This window comes from Chinchilla lanigera, unplaced genomic scaffold (assembly GCF_000276665.1).
Source record: "Chinchilla lanigera isolate Chin_1 unplaced genomic scaffold, ChiLan1.0 scaffold00053, whole genome shotgun sequence".
NCBI classification, from domain to species: domain Eukaryota; kingdom Metazoa; phylum Chordata; class Mammalia; order Rodentia; family Chinchillidae; genus Chinchilla; species Chinchilla lanigera.
In genome coordinates, this window is record NW_004955454.1 from 3,423,017 (window position 1) to 3,434,693 (window position 11,677).

General features: G+C 44.5%; 1 protein-coding gene across 1 annotated transcript in view; it reads right to left on the reverse strand.

Moving 5' to 3' along the window:
• Positions 1–6,294: 6,294 nt before the first annotated feature.
• Positions 6,295–11,677, reverse strand: part of Znf16 (zinc finger protein 16) — a 37,723-nt gene continuing 32,340 nt past the window's right edge. The window contains 1 exon segment of the mRNA XM_013520116.1: positions 6,295–8,243. Coding sequence (XP_013375570.1) covers positions 7,151–8,243 — 1,093 coding nt within the window. The 3' untranslated portion in view covers positions 6,295–7,150.

Sequence of the window (11,677 nt, forward strand, 5' to 3'; positions counted from 1 at the left end):
GGCAGGCTCTGTGCCACTGAGCTAAATCCCCAGCCCCTCAAGTTTTTAATTTCACTGTTGAATTCCTACTCATTAAAAACTCCAGCTACTACTGTAAAGCTGTCCATTCATCTCAAATTTGCCATTTTTGCCTTACGTATTTTGGGTCTCTGTTAGGGTTAATTGTTGTATCTTCTTGCTGTATCAGACCTTCTATCAATGTATAATGTCTTGTCTCATACTTTTTTGTTTTAATGTCTATTATATCTGATAATATAGCCATGCTAGCTTGCTTTTGATTACCACTTACATGGAATACTTTTTTCTCCTTTTATTTTCCATTTCTTTGTGTCCTTGTATCTAAAGGGAGGCATTCATAGCATATAGTTGGATCCTGATTTATTCAGGCTGCCAATATCTGCCTTTCAAAAGAATAGTTTAATCTATTTACATTTTATATGCTTACTGATAAAAATATTTATTCCTATATGCTTTTTACCTTTTCTGGTTCCTCAGTCTGTCTCTTCCTGCTCTTTTTGTTTTGAGACAGGATCTTGCTATGTATCCCAGGCTGACCTCAAACACATGGCCTTGTCTCCTGCCTGAGCCTCCCAAGTGCTGGGATGACATTCGTCCAGCACCATACCTGGCTCATTACTGCATTTTTTTTTTTTTTTACTACCTTCTTTTCTTTTCCTAGATTATTTTAGTTATTTTCTTAGTGGTTACCTTGGGGTTTACAATTAACATCTATTGGGTTAATAATTTCCCTTAGTTACTGCGGGCTGATCAGGTCCGAAATCTCCTGAATGAGTGTACAGTGAAAGCTAAATAAAAAGGGGCAAATTGAATTTCAGGGCTCCAGGAGGATCAGAGCCCTCTCACAGAATTCTCTTAGAGCTAAGGCCAAGACCTTCTCTCGGTGGCCCGTATTTCTTTGGTTATCAGAAGAAGGGAGGGAAGTACTCAAGAAGGGCAGAATCACTCAAGGACTTCAAGTAAGGTATTCAGTTAATCCACCCAGGAGCGAGATGCCTGAGGCTATAGTCTTTATCTAGTTGAGATGGGATCCAGGTGTCCTTGGCTGTGGTCTTGTCTTATCCTTTGAGGCTTTCTGGCTTCATCTACCACCACAGGTTTTAGTAGGGATTGGTGACTCACACAGGTTCACTTACTATGAGTCCACCATTTCTAGACAAGGAGCCTTGGACAGATTCACAAGTAAACATGAAAAGCCAGTTGGTTAATTTAAGTCCTGCTCAGGTCTGCTTTGTAGTGGTCTCCATCAAATATCTAAGATTTTAACAGCCTAGTTTGACTAATAGCAATTTAATTTTAAAAGTATAGCTGAGAAGCCAGGCCTGGTGGCCATACCTGTAATCCCAGAATTCCAGAGTCTAAACCAGGAGGATCACTGTCAGTTTGAGGCCAACCTAGGCTACACAGTGAGTTTAAGGCCAGTTTCAACTACATATGAAATCTTGTCTCAAAGAAACAAAAAGCTGGGCCAAGGATATAGCTTGGTGGCACAGTGCCTGCCTGGCAAGGGCAAGGTCCTGAGCTAGATTCCCAGTACAAAAAAAAAAAAGAAGAAATTTAAAGAAACAAAAAGAAAAAAAGGTATAGTTGGATACAGCGGGACATGCTTGTAATCCTAGCTAATCAGGAAGCTGAGGCAGGAAGATCACAAGTTTGAGGCCAGTCTATGCAGCTTAGCAAGATAGGGGGGCTGGGGATTTAGCGGCAAAAGCGCCTGCCTGGCAAGTGCTAGGTCGTGAGTTCGGTTCCCGGTACTGGAGAAAAACCAAAACCAAAAAAAACCAAAAAACCAAAAAAACAAAACAACTTAGCAAGATAAAAAAAAAAGCTGGGGATACAGCTTGATGGCAGAACATATGCCTAGTGTATACAAAGCTCTGGGTTTAATGTCTAGTTCTGCAAAATATAAAAAGAGTAAACATTTGCTCTGACATATCCCATGCTTCCTCCTTTATACTGTTGTCACAGATCACATCATTGCACATTGTGTGTCCATTAACATAGGTTTATGGGCTTTAAATGTATTGGCCTACTGCATCATATAGGAAAAAGAGAAGCTACCAACCACTCCTAAAGTGTGTAATATTTGCTTTTTAATTTACCTGTGTAGTTTCTAGTAGTTTCTTTATTATTATTATTATTTTGGTATGGGGAATCAAACTCAGGACCTTGTGCTTGCCAGGCTGACACTGTGCCACTGAGCTGTATCCCTGGCTGTATTATTTCTTAGGACTTTGAGTTACTGTCTAATGTCCTTTCATGTCAGCCTAAGAGACTTCCTTCAGTTTTTCATGTAGATCAGATATGTGGTAATGAATTCTGCCAGATTTCTTTTTTCTTCTGTCTTTTTAAGAAAGGGTCTTGGGACTGGGGATTTAGCTCAGCGGCACAGCGCTTGCCTGGCAAGCGCAAGGTTGTGAGTTCAATTCCCGGTACTAGAAAACACCCCAAAAGATAGGGTTTTGCTGTGCAGTTCAGGCTGGCCTTGAGCTCACTATGTAGCCCAGGCTGGTCTTGAACTTGCAACGATCCTTCTGCCTCAGCATCCTGAGTGCTGGGATTATAGGCGTGTGCCACCACTCCCAGCTCCATAGCTTCTGAGAAGAAATATGCTGTTAATCTTATTGAGGACCCTTTATGCATAATGTTGTTTTTTTTTTTTAATTTTTTAGGTACCAGGAATTGAACTCATGACCACACTTGCCAGGCAGGTGCTGTGCCACTGAGCTATATCCCTGGCCCCCTTTATGCATAATGTATTGTTTCCCCATTAGTGCTTTCAGAACTTTCTCTTGGTCTTGAGTTTCAACACTTTGACTATACATATCTCTGGATTTCACTGAGCTGATTTTCTTGGATGTGTATTTTTATGTCTTCCCACAGGTTTCAGAAATACGGGGTTCTTACTTCTTCAAACATCTTGTCTCACCACCCCCTTCTTCCTTTTTTTCTCATCACTGAAGCCTACTTTATTCTAGAAGAAATCAACATAGGACAAGTGTAACCTAGTTTTTTAAAATTTATTTTTATTGGCGTATGTTACAATCACTTTGGGAACTGATACATATACACATCATCACATCGTCATCATTTTTACTTCCCTTTCCTCTTCCTATCCTCCCCTTGCCCCTTCTCAGATTTGCCCAAGTGGGTCCCCTGACCGTGTGCTATTCTCAGTACTGCTCCAAAGGTTGTTCTGTGCCCCAGGGCAAGTCCAACTCCCAGACAAGACCCTTCTGACCCCTACCACCTGCTGATTTGTGCTGGGTGGCCATTGTGGGTGAGCTCCCCAGCCTGTCTTCCAGGAGTGCCCTTTCTTTGGGACTGTCTGGTGCCTGCCCAGTTGAGCCCTTGTAGGCTGTCATTATCTTTCAGAGTAGGATGGTCACACTAGTGCTTGAGGAGGAGCTGGTATGTTTCATTTGTTTTGCGATTGGCATCTGAGCCTTTTCTGAGCTTCCAACAGTGGTCTTTTTCTTTTTCTTTCTTTTTTTTTTTTTTTTTTCAGTACCAGGAACCAAACTCACGACCTTCTGCTTGCCAGGCAGGTGCTGTGCCACTGAGCTAAATCCCCAGCCCCTCGTGGTCTTTTTCTTGATCTGGAATTGCTTGCTCATGTCCTGTGGTCACTGATGTGTAAGAAGATCTTTATGCCAAAGTTACTGATCTGGGCTGGGCGTGGTGGTGGACACCCGTAAACCCAGCACTCTGAAGGCTGAGACAGGAGAATTGCTTCAAGTTTGAGGCCAGCCTGGGCTGGAAAGTGAGTTTAAGGCCAGCCCACACTGCACAGTGAAACCCAATCTCAAAAAGACAAACAGAGGTACTGACTGATCTTTCTTCACCCCAAATACTTGTTGCAGCCATTGCTTTGAAATTCACTTTTATTTTTATTTTATTTTATTTTTTTGGTACTGGGGATCAAACTCAGGACCTTGCGCTTGCCAGGCAGGCACTTGTGCCACTGAGCTACATCCCCTGCCCAGCCATTGCTTTTTATTGGAAAATGTCAGATTATTATAAAGTACCCAAAAATAAATTTAAAAAATAAATTCCAGATAGACTAAAATATTTCCCAAAGTAAGAAATTTGAAGAATACTGTGTATCAAATTCTTGATATCCATTTGAAGAAATAACACAGAGATTCAAATACATAAAATGTAAAGATTTCTGAGTAAAAGCAAATTATCCAAAATAAGATTGGATGATTTTGACAGAACTGGGAGGTCATGGCTGAGAAGGCCACGATTAGCAGGTAGAGGGGCCCAAAGCTCATTCTGGCCTCCAGTATCACATACCCCTCCTGCATTCCAGCTGGCCATGTGCTTCCGTCAGCTGCCAGGAGAGGAGGAAGCAAGTGGCGAGAATATGGAGCTGGAATCCTGTCCAGGAGAGGGGCATCGATGCCCACTTTCCGCCTCTAGATGACAGCCTGCGGGCTCACCACTGGGTCAAATGCAGTCTGACACAGTAAGAACAAGCAGGAAGATACTAAGCACACTTTGTCTAAGAAGGCAGGAAGTCCAACTGTACATTTGGGAGAGCTCCCTGAAAACCTAAGCTGTTGGAAAATTTAGCAGTCCAACACACTTGTACTATGTGATTTAAATTATCTTATGATAAAGTTAAATTTAATTAAACTTATTGTTGCCTTGATTGGAACATGACTTTATTAATCTTTCTACATGAAATTGTGTTCTGAATAGCACTGGGGTCTGAGTCATAGCCAGAGACGGATGGGGACTATGAACTCGATCAGAGAGGGCTGGCAGCTGTGCTTCCTGGGGAACTTATGAGCTAGCACACAGTCGTCCCATTCCCTCTCAATAACAACATCCCAGTGATCACAGGCTCTCAGGTGACCTCTCTGAGGCACCAACTCACTGATCTCAGCTGCTTTTGCCTCAGTGAGCTCAGCTTTGTGTAGTTGTACCTTACTGACCTCTCTCTGAAGACACATGCGTGATCTCATCTTGACTCCAAAGTAGCACTGCCTCCGCTCCTCTTCAGTAATAAATCATTGAGCTCAGCTTTTCTCTTAAGCAACCTCTGTGATCTCTGCTCTTAGGTAACACACGAGTCCTTTGTCCGTAATTTTCATTCCTCTGGAGCTTCACTTTAGCGAGCTCAGCTTTTTGAAGGGTCACCTCAGCAATCCCAGTTCTCTTGGATTTTCCCTTCAGTTATTTAAACTCAGCACACTAGTGATGTCAGTTCCTCTCAGAAGCAACACCACAGTGACCTCATTTTCTTCCTTCACTGACACTTCTAATCTCGGCTGTCCTCCAAAGTCACGCTCAGTACCCTTGTCTTCTGTGAGGTAAAACTCCTTTCTCAGCACATCGGCAATTGGTTCTCTCTGAAGTTAATACCTCTGTTATCATCTCATCAGTGTCTGCACAGAGAGGGTGAAATAAGCTTTTGTCTCCATCAGTGTATCACTGAGACTTGCAGATCAACACCCTAGAGCAGTGGTGGTGAACCTATGACACGTGCCATAGCAGGCTGTTTGTATCATTGAAAGCTCGATCACTGCCCTACAAAGAGGAGAGGAGAGGGGAGAGGAAGGCAGGAGGGAGGAAGAGAGAACCTTTCTTCAGTCACTTATTTTTAGGTTCTGAAAAGGCTTGAATTCGATCCAATACTTGTTTCCTTTGCAGCTGGCTACTAGAAATGTCTCTGGCGTAAATTGAGCTGTAAGAACTGTATCTTTAAAACTAAGCAAATAATTTTGAGCAAATACAAATGGGGGGCAGGTTGAGGCAGGGTTTTGCCATGCAATTCAGGCTGGCCTTGAACTCACTATGTAGCCCAGGCTGGCTTTGAACTCAAAGCTATCCTCCTGCCTCAGCCTCTAGAGTGCTGGGATTATAGGTGTGCACCAGCACACCGGGAAGAAGTTTTTAATTATGAGTAAACTAGATTCATCAGAGTATAAAGCAATGGATACCAGACTCTTGAACCAAGAGTGAAAAACACAAGAAAAATCCATTCAAGTAGAGCAGACTCTTTTTTTGTTTTGTTTGAGACAGGGTCTCACCATGTAGATCAGGCTGGCCTCAAATTTACAGTGATCCTTTTGCCTCATCCTCCTGAGTGCTGGGATTACAGGTGTGCGCCACCATACCTGGCTCAAGACAGCAGACTCTTAAGCTGGGTTTAAGAATTTTATGTTTTAAAAGTATCCACCAAGGGGCTGGGGATTTAGCTCAGCGGCAAAAGCGCCTGCCTGGCATGCACAAGGTTGTGAGTTCGGTTCCCGGTACTGGAGAAAAACCAAAAACAAAACAAAACAAAAAAAAGTATCCACCAAAGAATTATCTCTAGTATTTTCTTGGAAATACCATAGGGCATGAAGAGGAACCACTTTGTGTGAGTTCTTGTCCTAGGCCGGCTGGGATCTGCAGGCCCTAGAGATTTCACGATCTCTGAAGTGCAGACTCTATAGGTCATAAGGACAGATTTTCAGGAAAATACCCATTTTTAAGTTGAGTTTTTATTGACGTGTCAGGACATTCCTTCTCATCTTGAATAAAGTTAAAGCACCAGATAGTGGGTTTTCTAAATTTATGACACTTCTCACTAATGTATCTTTAAACTTTTTTTTTTTTTAAATACAAAACAGGTATTTCCATGCACTTAGAATTTTCAGCTATTTCACATGGTGATACTTGACAATATTTTTTAAAATATCACTTTATCCACACAGCACTTTAGTGTTTTTACAGAGTACTGAAAATAGTACAACATTCTAAGTTTAAGTACAATGACTAGGATGGTCAATTGTATTTAGGAGAGGCAGGCAGGTTCTAAGGAAAAAAAATTTATTTGGAATGTAAATTTTATTGAGACAACAGTCCTTATACTTCCCTTAGTTACTTCAAATAAACTAATGTTACAGAAACAAAGAATTATGGCTATCTTTATCAATATTCGCTACAAATGTACCATTACCCTCCTATGTAACTTCAAGATGTTGAGGAAGATAAACGGACCTTCTCAGAAGCTTTTCCCACAGGAACACGCCCTGTGCCTTTCTTCGGGAGCATGTAATACTGGATCACTCAGCGTGTCTTGTAGAGGTAACAAGCTCCCTGGCAAGAAGGCTGCCGTGCCCCTTGTAGTTTCTATTCACAGCTTCCTGTGCACCTTCTGGTGCTGGATCAGGTGCCCGTGCTGGTTGAAGGCTCGCCCACACTCGCCACACTCGTAGGGCTTCTCCCCGGTGTGGATGCGCTGGTGCTGGATGAGCACCGAGTACTGGCTGAAGGCCTTGCCGCAGCTGTTGCACTCGTAAGGCTTCTCGCCTGTGTGAGTCCTCAGGTGCACAATCAGAGTTGCCTTCAGGCTAAAGGCCTTCCCACATTCCGTGCACTGGAAGGGCTTCTCACCCGTGTGAATTCTCTCGTGTTGGATCAGGGAGCGGCGTGCACTGAAGGCGTGCCCACACTCGTTGCACACGTAGGGTTTCTCCCCAGTGTGGACCCTCTGATGCTGGATCAGGTGTGAGTGCTGCACGAAAGCCTTGCCACACTCGTAGCACGCGTAGGGCTTCTCCTCTGTGTGGATGCGCTCGTGGTTCATCAGCGTGGAGCGGTGGCTGAAGGTCTTCCCACACTCGCTGCACTCGTAGGGCTTCTCCCCGGTGTGCACGTTGTGGTGCTGGATGAGCACCGAGCGGTCGCTGAAGGCTTTGCCGCACTCGCTGCACGTGTAGGGCTTCTCCCCGGTGTGGCTCCGCTGGTGCTGCAGCAGAGTCCGCTTCACGCTGAAGGTCTTCCCGCACTCACCACACTGGTGGGGCTTCTCCCCCGTGTGCACCCTCTGGTGGCTCCGCAGGACGGTGCTGTGGTTGAAGGCCTTCCCACACAAGGGGCACACATAGGGCCTCTCTCCCGTATGGATGCGCTGGTGCTGAATGAGGTGTGAGAGCTGAGTAAAGGCTTTCCGACACTCCAGGCACTCGTGAGGCTTCTCCCCCGTGTGGATCTTGTGGTGCTGAGCGAGGTCGGAGCTCACTCGGAAGGCTTTCCCACACTCGTTACACTCGTAGGGCTTCTCCCCTGTGTGGATTCTCCTGTGTTTGCTGAGGACCGAGCTTTGGCTGAAGGCTTTCCCACACACATTACATACATAGGGTTTCTCACCAGTGTGGATTCGTTGATGCTGAAGGAGATGGGAGCTCCGTCCAAAGCACTTCCCACACTCGATGCATATGAAGGGTCTGTCCCCATTAGGAACCGCCTGGTGCTGAGTGAGCGGCTCCTTTCCCTTCGAGCCCTGAGCCTCATGGTGGGAGGCAGGGCTTGGGCTCAGGCAAAGGCTCTGTTTGGTGTCATGTTTTTGATCAATCCCCCCTAAAGGTGTCTTCCCCAGAGTCGGTGTTACCTCTTCTGAAACTAAGGGCTTTGGGCTCAAGTCTGTGTTTAGGTTCTCCTCCTTGGTTTTGCATTCTGAAACAACAAATCCAAAATGAAAATGTTAACACGACTCCAAACCGTGGAGTACAGCCTTGAAGCCGGCCCTGCCAAGTAAGGGGAGGGATCAGACACAGAATTTCCACACAGGATACACCAAGACCTGAGAGATGCCATCCTGGGGCCAACGGAATTGAACATGGAGAATGATGCTATGACCTCTTTGTGAAAGTAACTTCATGTGGAGCCTGCACTGGGGGCAGGTAAAACTGCAGACACACAGGAATGAGGTGGGAATATGCTGCCAACTTCAGGCTGGAGAGAGGTCTGCAGGGGCACGGTGTGACAGCAAAGACCAGGGTGGAGAAAATTCTGGAATCAAGGCACAGATTCTATGGACTGTGTAGGTGGGATTGAGGTGCGCTGAAGACACCACACTCACGAGGACTTTCTGTGAAGGCAGCTGCTGTGTTAGGAGCACAGACACCGCGGCTCCTCTCCATGATCTCCCTCCTTTGGAGGGTTGAGGCTGGAGCGGGGGAGGGTAGACACTTGGCTGGCCCCTTCTCTATAGAACAGAAGTTGGAAACCACCAGGGAGGAAAATAAACTTGTCATCCCGGAGGCACTGCTAAGTCACTGTAGCTGGAAGGAAAGAAAAACACACTCCACCTCTGCTGGAGGGTCAGGAAACAATCATGGACTCGCTCAGGGTCTGCCACAGCCAAGGAAAGAGCAGGTGCACAGAGGAGGTTTCGGTCCTGACACCCACTGACACAGCACGTGCCGAGTGAAGACGGGCCAGAACAGCGCAGCTCTACTTGCTTCCCACTTCCTGAGGCCAGCAAGCCCCAGGCGACATTCAACAGCAGTCTAAGGGGACGTGGATAGGGTAGAAACACGAGACCTTCTCAGCTCACAGACACCATGGAAGACAGAGTCCTAGCCTAAGCATAGGAAATTGCTAGACAAACTGGACTCTCATCTTTGGCAATGCACACAAAGTAATTACAACAAAATCCAAACCCAGCCAGCTCTGGACTGGAGTGGCTCATGTTCACATAACTGCCCAGCATGAGAGGCTACATTTCCAGATGCACAAGCTATTTACTATTTGCCTCATCTGTAAATCCTATAATGATGGATGGTATTCAATTGAAAAATGATGAGATACTCAAAGAGTTTTCTTTTTCCTTTGAAAAAGGAGAACAAAAAATAACAGTCAAACAGTAAATCAATTAAAGGACCAGACTTGTCCTGTATGTTGGTACAACATGTATTATCAGATGTGGAATTTCAGCCCAGAGATGAAAAACTGTAAGGAAGAGTCCATCTGAAATGCTAGACATAAAAACAAGACAAAAGCAGTGACAAGGAAAAAGAATGCCTTTGACTCGTTCATCAGTAGATCCAACTCAGCTGAGGAATCATAAGAACAGTAACAGAAATTACCCGAACGGGCTGGGATAGAGCACTTGCCTAACATGTGTGAGGCCCAGGGTTCAATCCCCAGCACTGCAAAACAAAACAAAACAAAACAAAACAGAACAGAACAAAACAAAACAACAAAACCAACAAACTCTGAGAACCTCGTAAGACATTTAAAGAAATATCATCTAAATACATTATATTCAAATTGTTAAAAATGAAGGAAAAAATCTTAGTGGGAACTAGAGGGAAAAGGGCATAGAATATGTAGAGGAGCAGCCAGGAATACAGCTTAGCGGCACAGTGCCTGCCTGGCAGGCACAAAGTCCTGAGTTCGATTCCTGGTACCAAAAAAAAAAAAAAAAAAGAAAGAAATGTAGAGAAGCAAGTGTAACAGTTAGTGCAGACATGACATGGGAAACCGTCAAGTCAGAAAACAACACCCCAAGAATGCTAACAGGAAAGCCCATTTACAACTCCATGCCTAGTGAGAGTCTTATTTATTTCTTTATTTGTTTGTTTTTGCTTTTTTTTTCTGGTCCCGGGAATCGAACTCACGACCTTGTGCTTTGCCAGGCAGGCGTTGTGCTGCTGAGCTAAACCCCCAGCCCTATAGTGAGAGTCTTTTAAAGAAAGATAAATAATAAAAACAACAGGGAGAATCCACAACCATCAAATTCACGTTACAAAAAATGTTAAAGAGTTCTTCAGACAGAGATACATGATACGTGGCAGAAATCGGGATTTACACAAAGAAATGAAGATCTTTAAGAATGGTAAATGGTAGTTACTTTATTTATTTATTTATTTATTTAGTCTTTTTTTGAGACAGGGTCTCACTGTGAGCTCAGGCTGGCCTTGAGCTCACTTTGTAGCCCAGGCTGGTCTTGAACTCGCAACAATCCTCCTGCCTCAGCCTCCTGAGTGCTGGGATTACAGGCATGCGCCACCACGCCCGGCTGGTAGTCACTTTAAATATTGACAAATATAAGACTTTTAAAAAAATGTTCTAAATCACTCTAAAATGTACATGTTAGAGGCACAACCAGAAACACAGCATGGTTTTATAGCACAGGTGACAGCAAAACACGGCAGTGTCGCAGAATTAGGGGTGAATAGGGAAGGTGTTATGTACTGAATATTTGTGTTTTCCCCAAATTCATGTTGATTGACAGTATCTGGAGGTGTGGCCTCTGGGGATAGCTGGGTTTGGATGAGGTTAGGAGGGTGGAGCCATCACTACAGGATTAGTTCCCTTAGAAGAGATACAAGAGAGCTTGCTGTCTCCCTCCATGTGCACAAAAAGGTCACACAGTAAGAAATTGCTGTCTGCTAGCCAGCAAGGGAACTCTCAGCAGATGACTGAACTATTAGCACTTTGATCTGAACTTCCCATCCTCCAAAAGGTGAGAAACCTCCAGTGTTTAAGCTATACAATCTATGGCAGGGGTGGTGAACCTGCGGCATGTGTGCCACACAGGATGTTTGTATTATTGAAAGCTCTAAAAGGTTCGCCATCACTGCTCTAAGGTATTTTGTTATGATTCTTTTTTTTTTTTTTTTTTTTTTTTGGTCTTTTTGAGACAGGGTCTTGCTATGTAGTCCAAGCTGGTCTTGAGCTCACTTTGTAGTCCCGGCTGGTCTTGAACTCACAACAATCCTCCTGCCTCAGCCTCCCCAGTGCTGGGATTACAGGGGTGCGCCACCACACCTGGCTTTTGTTACAAGATTCTTAAGTGTGTATATTGAATGGTAAATATTGTTTGTTTGAAAGGAGACTGTGCCTTAAAATTTATGGTTGTCCCTTGGTATGT